This window comes from Silene latifolia, chromosome 3 (genome assembly GCF_048544455.1).
Source record: "Silene latifolia isolate original U9 population chromosome 3, ASM4854445v1, whole genome shotgun sequence".
NCBI lineage: Eukaryota > Viridiplantae > Streptophyta > Magnoliopsida > Caryophyllales > Caryophyllaceae > Silene > Silene latifolia.
The window spans coordinates 7,715,515-7,727,643 of NC_133528.1; the positions used below are offsets into that span (position 1 = coordinate 7,715,515).

At 36.3% G+C, this 12,129-nt stretch overlaps 2 protein-coding genes across 2 annotated transcripts; one reads left to right on the forward strand and one right to left on the reverse strand.

The window, feature by feature from the left end:
* Nucleotides 1-2,242: 2,242 nt before the first annotated feature.
* LOC141647017 (uncharacterized) lies at nt 2,243-4,469 on the forward strand. The gene is made up of 5 exons (XM_074455048.1): nt 2,243-3,012; nt 3,113-3,244; nt 3,555-3,721; nt 3,810-3,990; nt 4,087-4,469. Exons 1-5 carry the CDS (start codon nt 2,515-2,517, stop codon nt 4,267-4,269), a joined length of 1,161 nt encoding a protein of 386 aa, XP_074311149.1. The 5' UTR covers nt 2,243-2,514; the 3' UTR covers nt 4,270-4,469.
* Nucleotides 4,470-5,669: 1,200 nt separating this feature from the next.
* Nucleotides 5,670-11,441, reverse strand: LOC141647016 (uncharacterized). Its single transcript, XM_074455047.1, has 5 exons — nt 11,173-11,441; nt 8,000-9,302; nt 6,816-7,085; nt 6,514-6,669; nt 5,670-6,339 (listed from the first exon to the last, which is right to left on the reverse strand). The coding sequence occupies exons 1-5, from the start codon at nt 11,178-11,180 to the stop codon at nt 6,220-6,222; spliced, it is 1,857 nt and encodes a 618-aa protein (XP_074311148.1). The 5' UTR covers nt 11,181-11,441; the 3' UTR covers nt 5,670-6,219.
* Between the last annotated feature and the right edge of the window lie 688 nt (nt 11,442-12,129).

The window sequence follows — 12,129 nt, forward strand, 5'->3', positions numbered from 1 at the left end:
GATGTTTATTGCACTATTGTTTCTACTTGCATTGTATTCTATTACTGGCCTTGTGTGGTGTATTTGTTACGCTTTCCTTTGTTGTCTGTGTCTGCGGTGATCCATTGATATTGTCGGCAAATGGTGAGCAGTAAGACTTTACAGGTGTTTTGTGACTGCTGCTTGACCACTGGGTTGTTTGGAGGGATTGCAATACCATAGAGTTTACTGTTGTAAATGATAGTAGTTGCCACCAGCTGTATCTTTGGTTTTGAATAGTTGAGTTGTATACCTTTTGTTTTCCGTTGTAAGTTGTAAAGAGTTAATAAAATGTTTCTTTATGATCCTTTTTATATGTACTACCTCAAATAACGGAGATGGAGACATCCTTACTTATTAAGGAAGGTCTTGTTAAGGCTCTTTGGTAAATGGGAGTATTTCACATTTAGAGGCATGGATCGGTTCAAGGGTAGCCAATGAGGATTGTATTTATCATTTCCTTTTATAAAAAAATTGTTCATTTAGTGCTAAATGAGTTGTCTTTTTATATAATGTGTCGGTCTTACCGTGTGAGATTGTCTCACACAATCATTACTGTTCATGGTATAATATCGTGGTACAACATATGCTCAATAGCGAATTCGTAATGTTTTATTTATGGGGTTGCAATCAAATATTAAGACAATTTTTTGCATAAAATGCATAAGTTTTTATTTTATGGGAAAAGTTATATACGGAGTACAACCCAATGGGTTGTATTTAAGTATTTAATACCCTTCTAAATTTAGTATTAATTAAGAAATTAGAGAATAAATTACACATGAATCAATGCAATTAATGCATATATTAAGTGTTATTTCCTTTTAATGGGTTGTATTTACCACAACCCTTATTTTATTTAGCCTATAAGTTGGACAAAATACACAAAAAAAAAATTTCACTTTCGAGTGTCCTACGCCTCAGAAACTCATATGTGGGGATATGCCAACGATTTGAATTTTTCCTTACACAATACGTTTCAAACTTTCAATTGTCTATAAATCTAGCCCTAGATGGAATTCATTTCTGGTTCCCTCCTGCGGTCAACTTCGGTTGCTGATTTAGTATAAGCTATTTGGAGACTATTATATTTCCAATGAATTTATCCTGATATAGTGATCCATAATAACGAGCACATACTTTCACTGGTATTGAAATAAAAATATACTCCCTCTATACTACACCAATGGTAACATGGACCCACTTTTTGTGAGGAGAAAAGTAAATCCATGTTACCATTATTAGTTGGTATAGATGGAGTATCATATCTCATTCAGCTACAAAATTAAAAATGTTACTCCTCTACAATCTTCACCGAATATTAAAAACGGGCCTTGCCCCTCTTGCATACCAAAAAAAAAAACAAATATTAAAACAAATGTCTTGTTTTGGTCCTTCATATCCCCACATGCAAAATAATAAAACAAAAAACTTTTATTAAAATAAATCAAAATCCATAAAATTTGCATGAAAATCTAGATCACTAAAGAAAGGAGAGAGTTAGTCTAGCAACCAAAAAAAGTCGGGAGAGTAGAGCGAGGATTTTGGCGAAAATTATTGCGTAGAAAATAAATTCCATTATTTTCTCTAATTTAGCTATTTTATATACCCATACTATTACTACAAATATTATTTCTAATTAATAATAATAATAATATTACTACCGAAAATTACTCATCCATAATTTATTTACTTGTATAAACTTGTACTACGTAGTACGTACTATATATTTGCTTTTTTTTCAGATTTATGCTTAAAAATAGCTTTTTATATATTTCTGTGATTTATTTATTTGTTGTCACACAAAAGATCTCAACTCTGCATGCTATGACCACAAAAACTCTTGTACTTCACACCACTAGTAGATTTTTTTTTTTTGTTGGGAAGGGAGTCGGTGCGCTCAATGGCAAATTTGTTGCTGACGGGATTTAAGTACAAACCCTGACGGGATTTTGATCCTAGGCATATTTTGGAGTAACTAGATCATTTCCAACAATTTGTAATGCCCTCCTTTATTTCTGGGATCTTGAAGAATTCCCAATTTGAGATTGCATGAAAATGTAACTTAAATTTTTCAGCTGAATCTACTATTTTTAAAATATATTAAAATATTCAAATACTCTTAAAAAGATGTTCTTAATTTTTTTTTATCCGTTGAGATTTAAATTTTAAGTATATATCATGTGTGATCTTCTCTTAAAATTGAAAAACCTACATGGGTTTTCATTAACATTTTTTCTACAAGTATTAATCATATAAAATACTTTAATTTTATATGATTATTTAATTTTTATTTTTATTTATGATCTATCACTATGTAAAGAATTAATCTTGGTCTAATTTGTATCCATTTTTTGGTTTAATTGAAGGGTTTAAGGATGTTTTACATGAGTAAGAATGGTTAGATCACCGTCTGGCGTATTGAATTTTGTAACGACCACATTTACAGTTGATTTTACTATTTCATTCCGCGTTAGTGATCATTAACCAACAAGGATGATTCAAGAAGATCAAAATCAAATGTGTGATAATAGTAATTGTGGTGATGAAAGTAATGTTGTTAGATCATCAACATCATCAAAGAAATTGAAGCAAACAAAAGTACCACAAAGAGGGTTAGGTGTGGCACAACTTGAGAAAATTAGAATAGAAGAACAACAAAAAAAACATGCAAAACATTCACCACCACCACCTCCTCCTCCTCCTCCTCCGCCACCTCCTCCGTCTCCACCGCCTTTGATTCCATCGGGTCCTTTATTAAGGACCCACTCGATGCCTAGTCTTGGATGGCCAACAATTCCTTTCAATGGAAATAATGTTAATTTGCCTATGTTGTGGAATAACCATGAGTTGTGTAATGATCAGAAAAGGGAAAACAATTCTTCCTTTTTACGCGATTTGAGTTTGCCATACGAGACTTGTTCGATTGGACCGGTGCCTAATCTTATGCCGAAAGTCCATACCTATCAGCATTTACAATCTTCCAATTCATTGGTAATAATGTCTATATATATACAATGTTGGTTTTTCTGAACTGTGTGTGTCTGTTGTATATATCAGTATCTTGCCTTATGTATGTTTTTTTTGTTTGCAGGTGAATAATGTATCGTCGACAACATTAATGAATTCGCCATGTTATTCGTCTGTGACGAGTTTTCTAATGGAGCCCCCTTCAAACCAAAATTATGTTAACAATTACTTGCCATCTTGGCCAGATGATCAAAAGGTACCACTACTTCATCACATAATGTTTAAGATTATAAAACCGATCTTGGTACTCCAACCAAAAGGTTAAGCTGTTAGAGTATAAAACCGATCTAAACTGATGGTTGGAATCCCAAGATCGGTTTTATACTCTAACAAATGATCTTGAGACTCCAACCATCAGCTTAAGTAAGCTGATGGTTGGAGTCTCAAGATCGGTTTTATATTGTAACAAATAGCCTTAGATTGAATTTCTTTTTTCCGAAACAGTTCTAGTTTTTGAATCGGAATTTGGGAGTAGTTGTCAAAGTTTTGGTGTTGATGTAGTATAGGTGATGGTTGGTATGAAAAGAGGATGTCCCTTTTCGATAGACGAGCCTCCAATTCCTAAATTCCGGAGCACATTTGCTCCAATCCCTAATCCACCCATCGGATCAGAGGAATCAACATCATGTCAGAACGGAGGGACGATGCATAACTTGGAACCTCCAATCTTTAGGTAAGCGATAATTTTGGGATTATGATTCGGACTGTGTTGTTATCGTTGTTACATGTATGACATTCTCGGATTTTTGCCATTTTATCAGAGATTTCCGGTCATGTCCAAGAGTCACACATGAATCGACAACAAACCTGAGGAAGAGCAGTAATGCCAGTAAATCACAGACTGGCAACTGTAATGAAGAACTACTCACCCTTGCTCCTGCGACAATCACACCGTCTTTTCATAATTCCGTTTCAAGACATTTTAAACATTTACCATATCAAGTAAGTCATTCAAGTAATACCCATTCTACTTCAGCCCTTCAGGCAATATGCATTATACTTCAGAGAACCATTTTGGAAATCGGCTTCTTTTTGTAGGTAAGCTATGATGATGCCTTTGTCGATACGAGATATGGAGGTTCAAGCCAGCAACCTAGATGTATTAGCCTCTTCCCATCCACAGAGTTGCAAGCGACGTCAGAATCACCAGCGGCACCAACCAGTCATAATGCTTGTAATGGTGAAGTAGGCGAAAATATTGATCTTAATTTAAGGTTATAAGTTCTTTATTTCACATTGGTTTTTTTTTTTTTTTTTTTTTTTTTTTTGCGTTTCGTTTTGTGGTATGTAATCTAGATGGACTTTCCTAGTTTCCTTGTTGGGTCTTGGTAAAGAAAATAACGAAAATTTTCTTTCCAAAATTCGCTCTCGGTTCTCAGTTTCAGAGTTTCTTATGATGGGAATAGGCATAATTGAGAATATCCTGATACCAGAAATGCCCTCTGGCCTCTACCCCTCTGCAGTCGATTATCGACTACAGTAGAGCATCGCAGAGTTTGCAGGAGGGTCATGGCTTGAAACTACGATTTGCAGGATGGCACCCATCTGAGCAGAAGTAACAGTACTAAGCGAAGTATGACCTTATCCAAACTGACCTGATAAATCATACAACACACACGAATGTTTACGACAGCTACTATCGTATAGAAAGAACATCAGATATCCCAGAAGATGCAACTTACAAAAATCTAGACTAGGTGCATAATGTACCACAGAAGTTGTTAAAAGTTGGTTTTTATGTAAAACCGTCTTATGTAAGTATTTATGGGAATGGTTTTCGTGTCATCATTGTAAAATGCTTGTACATAACCACTATCGTTTGCAATTATCTTGCTTCTGAACCATAGGCCACTGCCAGAGTCGGAATATGAAAGGATTTCACGCGAGAATTGTGGTACAGTATTTGAAGCCCACAAGCAAAAACGCGGGTGAGCTGGTTCAGTGGAACCAGTCGATCGAGTATGTCTCGGGTCTCGAAGACATCCTCAGCCTCACCATGAAGGGTGTTGCTGCTGGAATGCAGATCACTAGTTAATCCATGCAATTTTTCACTTCCCTTTATACTTTTTACGACTTATGATCGATGGATGTGGTTCAGGTCGGTCCAGTGAGTCTGGTCAGCTCGTTATATAATTGCTTGAGATCAATTTTTTTTACTGCTCGGGAAGAATGCTGCATTTTTTTTGAAATTATGATCGTACTTATTTGATTTTGGTGATCAGCTTTGACGATTTATTTCTCCAGTTATATACAAGTATAGTTTACACACCGTGAATTCCATCATATTTTATTTATTAATATAACTAATTAATATAACTATCTGGGACCCTACTCGCGGTAGGTCTCTGGGATTTTATCCCTTTATGCTAATTTAAAAAAAAAAAAAAAAATAATAATAATAATAATATCTTCATATTACCCCTATTGTAATATCAGCCAAATTAATTGTTTAACCACCAAAATCCATACTACATAAATAGTTTTTGGTTTATGTTGGCGCCAAAACTATGGCCGCCTAATCGGAAGGGCAATTGGCACATATCTTCCCTTAAAACTGGTGGAATCGTAGAACAGCAACATATATCGGCCGCCTTTCAAAGTCACTGCCCTATAAACCGGGGTTGCCTCAAATTAAGTGCAAAATCACTGTACTAAAACGGTTTTGCCTGAAATAGTGACATTTTACCAAAAAAAAGTACACTGATACTTATACAGTTTGGGGTACATGAGACCGTTTAATAACTTGGCTTTGATGACAAATAATTGCGACACTGTTGTGCAAGAGACGTACTTCCAATAATATACTACGTAAAACAAAAACAGAGAAGCTTCCGTCTTCACCCAAGGAACCTTCACTCTTCACGTCCTGGAAGAACTATTTTGCCAGATTTTCTTTTTCCTTTGGCTAATTCAATGGTTCAAAATAACATCAAAATTTCAAAAAGAAGATTCTTACTATGCCCAAATACGGATTTGTCCGTGGGAATGCCTTTACAAAAATGGGTACTCCAAATAACAGGAATGTGTACCAAAATGACGTGATAAATAAGAATCCTACCAAAAGACGTCAGGGAATCAAGGCAAGATAGTGTACCTGTATATGTTGTTTGCTCGATTTGACTTATTATTACTTACAAAATTGTCGGGTAGTTAAATACCAGTAGATCAATGTCAAGGAGCCATGATTCCTTCAATCGTATATGCAAGAGATTTTGCCAAGTCGGCTTTGAATAACAATGACTGCAGTGTATTCATCATGTCATACCCTGGATCAAGCTTCCGCTGCCAACCCTACAAGAGCGATAAAGTTTGGTGATTACGTTAGTTTCCTTTGAGTTTTTGCCTTTTTCAGATGAGGAACTATAAGTACACCTTCTAATCCCGCAATGTTCTTCCCATTTGACTTTGACGTAATTAGGCGTTAATGTAAGTTTAATGACATGAGTGTAGGAAAAGACTGATTACCTCGAGAACTAAGGTTGTCACAATCACAGTGCAGACATTCCCATCAACGTTAACTCTATGACGCCTGACCTTTTCAAGCAACTGATGCATGCAGTCGGCTGGGTGGACTAGATCACCTTCCGGAGTTCCCCAAAAATCAAAAGACTCCTTTACCTCCTGGTAAACAGAAACACCAAGATTCAAGATGAATTCACAGAATAATGATTATGATCAATCACAGACGGAGGAATTTCAAAAGTGATGATTATTTCTTGGATGAATGAAGCTGAATAATAGAGGAAAGAGTTTTCAGTCAAATTCACCTCAATAAAGGCCTCTGGATTAGGACAATTTTGCTGCTTTGACAATCGAAGGGTGCACTCTGCAGCTGTTCGCCCATCACGTTTTGCAATAGCCCTGAAAAACTCCAATAAATTCCCTTGATCACTTTTAGATAATTCAGCAGTCATGCCTACATCAAGGAATACGACATGAGGCTTTGATTTCATTAACCGCCTCCGTGGAGACTTCTTCCGTGCTACCCTAACAAGTATATTGCCAGGATGCATATCTGCATGGATAAAGTTGTCCACCTGAAGAAATGAACGGAGAAATATTCTTTTTAAATACAGTAATATCCTTTTTGCACAAGAAATTTAAATAAATGGACAAACATGCTATTCGATCTAAAGATTCCGTGAATAGTTGAAGGGAATAGTCTTGTGCCATGTTCCACAAAGCTGATGACACGTTGAAGAAATTGTAATCACGAGATCTAATTCATTCTAGCGAACAATTAACAACCACAAAAAAGAGAAGGGTATGGCAGGAAACCCACAATTGCAAATCACATTTCCCTATGTCTGAGTGTCGAATATCCAAAATGGGTAGCCTACAATAGCTTAGCTGTGTGAACTGGATAGTTTCGTTTTTTATATGGCTCAGTAATGCTGTAATAATATTCATCCAGCTAAAAAGCCTAAAATTCGAATTTTGTGCTGTTAAGGATATGCTTTGAGGAGCGCATACCTTAGTTTAAAACTTCGCAAGGCGCACCAAGATGCGAAGGGGTTGAGGCAACGAGGCGCAAAGCCCAAGGCGAAGGCGCGCGCGCCTTTGGACAAGAAAACCCCTATTTTTGATAACAAATTTGTAATTTCCAAATTAAATTTTGGGCAACAATAGCCTTTTAAGGAGTTTTCAAGTTGGCTAACGTGTGAAGGAATAAAGTCAGGAATAATGGGGAAAAGAAATGGCGTCTAAAAGATATGAAAAGTGAGTACTAGTTAGCCTTGTTAGGTGAGCGTTGTCCAAAAGGCGCACCTAAAACGCACCGAGGCGCTTTGGCTAGTGCCTCATCTAAGGCGCGCTTTTTTAAACTAAGGTGCATCCACAAATCAGAGAAAGATGTAAGAACTTTCGAGAAGCCCAAATAACTAAATGAAAGAATAAAATCAAACCAACCACATTCATTAGTTGAGTACTTGAAAGCTCCCAGCGTTCTTACCAGCATCATCTTCAGAAGAGCATGAGTGCCGATGTCAGCAAGTGCTGCTTTGATATGGCAACCCCCTTCAAGTTCCTCAACATAGTGTGCCACGCTCTCACCTTGCTCGAAGGATTCCACAAGCACGGCAGGATGAACTAATGGATACACAGGCCTCGGAAAAGATACATCCTTCCATCTACGAAAGTTGTAGATAAATCGGTTTAAATGAGCAGCTTCCCTTGCAAGGTCAACTTGTGACATCATAAAAACTGAAAATTGCTTCACACTTTCGTCTAGCCTCAGCCACCGCAAAGCTGGTATGAAATTTGATATTTTAGCTACTGTGTTAATAATGACAAAGTCTCTCCTGATATATTCACCCACACCAGGGTGTCTAACCTTCACTGCTACTTCAACGGGCTTCACCTTCTGACCCTTGCTCCTTAATTTCAATGATGCCCGGTAGACTTGAGCGATACTGCCAGAAGCCACTGGTGTGGCATCAAAGCTTTCAAAAATATCTGAGATTTTACGACCAAAAGCCTTCTCAATAGTTGTTTTGGTGTGTTCAAAACTATGTTCAGGAGCCTTACTTTGTAGCTCTGATAGCTTTGAACATAAATCACCAGGAAAAAGATCAGGTCGTGTGGCAGCCCATTGACCCCATTTTATAAATGCTGGACCTGCTTCTTCAAGAGTTCGATGGAGAACCTGTAGCCAAAATTTTCTAAATTCAGGACCAAAGCTATCCGCAAATGGAGCCATTGATATGCAGGGAGCAAACAATACTGACAGATACAAAGCCCTCAGAATCAAAGCAAGGAATTCAATAATAGCTGAAAATAAGCTGGTCAAGAAGGCCTGACTATCTTCAGAGCACCTATATACAGGATTAATGGAGGATAAGTTCTCGGCCTCTGCACTTGCTGTCTGGCCCATTGTTAGCCCTCCAAACAGTAGACCAAAACCACCGTAGATTAGCAAATGATATCGCAGAGAAGACAGGCTGAAAGCTTTTGCAAGCCTGCCAACATTGGGAAGCGTAGCAACACTGTAAAGCCTCTTGTGTGAAATTCTCTTCCATGACAGTTGAGCATAATGTTTCAGACTGTTAGTTGCATGCAAGGAAGAAACGTTCTTGAAAATATAACACAATTCTTTGTTCTTTGGGTATGAAGAGAACTGACTATGGTAATGTCTACACGGTGGCACAAATGACTCCTTCGTGACCCAAGGTCCATTCCCTCTCAATTCAGAAAGTCTACTTGAATGGCCTTTTACAGAAGACTTGGTATTTTTCCCAACACTTCTGAGAAGTATCCTGCATCAAAAAGACAATCAATGTTCCATCAACATTGCTCAGGTGCATTTAGATCTATCCCACTATTATCTTGTTACTTTCCATTTAGAGTTGTCCCATTATGTTCTTACTTTCTTTTTTGGGTGCTAATATATCATCTGTCTCATCTCTAAACTTTGCCACTTCACTCAATTTTCAATGATATTATTATAGATATTGGTTTCCATTTGAAACAAATGTAGGAAGATCATATATGGAGACTTTTATAAACATTCCCGCATATCAACTCTACTCGCACTACCTGTTCCAGAATTTTCATATGGGTAATAACGTAATGTGCGTCTACATACATGATAATATTACCTTAGGGTCTCTAAGGTTTCAGTCTAAGGCGAGACAAAGGGTTTTAGATGTATGCAATCTAACCATGTGTTGAAAACAGGCAGAAGCTATCCCATAATGAAAATTGAATCTAGAATTGCATCGAGTGACCGCTACTTCACAATATAAGTCGTGGGAATACTTTTAGGAAGCCATTTTGATCAAATTAATAATTAAAGCTTCGTCTTCATTTGAATTGGGAAAAAGCCTGCATCTTCATATCTAGTTTTTAACTTCTAAAAATAAAAACTATCATAAGTTAAAGGGTTAAATATACAAAAACCCTATACAACAAGTCCCAAAATGTAACTTTATGTGTACAACAACAAGAACAAACCTTATACAACAACAACAACAACAACATACACCAGCCTCCAAATCACGCGACAAGCGAGGGTCGGATGTTTGCAGCATTAGTGTTAACAACAACAAACCCTATATACACCAAAAATTTGTATTCTGTAATTTTGAGTTTCTAAACTTGTTACACCCTCACCAATACATAAAGCACACTGCATCATGTTTAACACAAGGGGAATTACACGAGGTAATATACACAAGCTTAAACCCTAGCTTCGACCAGTAATCATCCCCTGATACACCGACAAAATTTACTACGAAACCAGCTCCACAACAAAGTGACAAACAACAGTAACTATCCACCGCTATGTACAGCGTACGACTTTACAGTACCTTCTACAACTCATCATTAACTACTATCAATAAATGAGGTGCAAAAGCAATAAAAGGTCATCATACGCCGTATAACAACCTTACGGCAATTTGTGTATAACCTAGGCCTCCAATTAACCATAGCTATCTCACAGATAAATCACAAATACTTGCAGCGTGTGTACAGGTCATCCTCAAAGGTTTCTTCCTATATGTCGGACCTTGGGTTGTACTCCCTCTGTCACGGTCATTTGTTGTCCTTTTCCATTTTTGGGTGTCTCAGTCAATTGTTGTCCTTTCTATTTTAGGATTGCATTTGATGAACAATTTAGTCATCCACCCTCTATTTCATCCACATGTCATTTAGTAATTGGTCATCTCCTCTTTCCTTAGTCTTTGTGGAAAAATGAAAGGACAACAAATGACCGGGACGGAGTGAGTAATATTTAGTTTTGCTTGCTTTATAGAACTGGATAAAACATATCGCTATTCCGTACAATGCTTTCTCTCACTAGAATTGTACTATCAAATAAACCTCTCCAAACAGTGCTAGTCAATGAAAACCGCTTCCTAATGAGCTAACCTTAGACAAGTATGTCGCATGACGGTGGTTGATGTTTCATGCTAGTGGGATTCGTTTACTCAATAGTAACATAAAACCGCCTTACACAAGACTAACCGAAACCGCAGATAAATAGCATTAGATCACAAAACAAGTACAACTAAATCATCATCATCATATTCATACAATTAAGAGCAGAACTAAACAATAAAACCTCTTTAATTCCCAAATCATAAACCCTAATTACGCAAAATTAAAGTGAAGAAGAAAACAAACCTAAACATGGCTGATAATTAGGAGGAAGTATTAATTAATACTGTGTTAATGGCGGAAAATGAGATTGTGATCGACTAATTGAAGAAGAAACAAGAATTATGATCGTCGGAAAAATATCGGCATTTGTGCCGGAACTTCGCCGGCGGCGGCGGAAAAGAGGGATGCGATGGGGTTTTAATTAGGTCGTTGGTCCAAACTAGCAAGCTGAGATCTTCCACTTTCTAATACAAACCAATATACAATTTAAAAAAAGTTTACTAATAAATTAATACGAGTATATGTCCTTTATATATTTTTTTTTATTTTTTTTTTGTATGACGATGATGACCAATTTCACCAATTCTTATATCCTACACCCATGTGTAGGATGCTCTATACTCCCTCCCACTCTCCCCACTCCCCAATCATCCTCAACTTCCTTATTTTTTTTTTTTTGAAAAACCAAAAATTAACTTCCACTTTTAAGAAATAGTTACCACTACCATATTCAGTTTAAGTGCTTTGTAGTGTTGCATTCACGATATGACACTATCATATTCACTTTAATTTTAGTGAATATGACAATGTTGTATAATGAATATGTGCTTTATAATGCGATATTCACAACATAACACTATTATATTCACTTTTAGTTTAGTGAATATGACATTGTACTTTGATGAATATGTATTATGTAGTGTGTTCATCTCATGCCTCTATTATATTCACTTTCAGTTTAGTGAATATGACTTTATTTGTTCAAATATATTGAACAATGACGATCTTGAATGTTTTATTCCATATCTAAACCGCATAATACAAAATAATTTAAAGGAATAAGAATAATTATGTGATATGATATGAATATGTCAATTACATGATGTGAATATATGAGAAAAATTAAAATAAATAACAAAATATATCAAATATAATCTCTATTCGTAGAGAAATAAAAATTATGAATAATGATATATTTTT

Excerpts from the sequence above, each read along its gene's own strand:
- LOC141647017 (XM_074455048.1), top strand. The coding sequence starts at position 2,515 with ATGATTCAAGAAGATCAAAATCAAATGTGTGATAATAGTAATTGTGGT. Across the intron at positions 3,013-3,112 it reads TACAATCTTCCAATTCATTG|GTGAATAATGTATCGTCGAC; the intron begins GTAATAATGTCT and ends TTTTGTTTGCAG. Across the intron at positions 3,245-3,554 it reads CTTGGCCAGATGATCAAAAG|GTGATGGTTGGTATGAAAAG; the intron begins GTACCACTACTT and ends GATGTAGTATAG.
- LOC141647016 (XM_074455047.1), bottom strand. Across the intron at positions 7,086-7,999 it reads CTCTTCTGAAGATGATGCTG|GTGGACAACTTTATCCATGC; the intron begins GTAAGAACGCTG and ends TCATTTCTTCAG. Across the intron at positions 6,340-6,513 it reads TGACAACCTTAGTTCTCGAG|GGTTGGCAGCGGAAGCTTGA; the intron begins GTAATCAGTCTT and ends TCGCTCTTGTAG.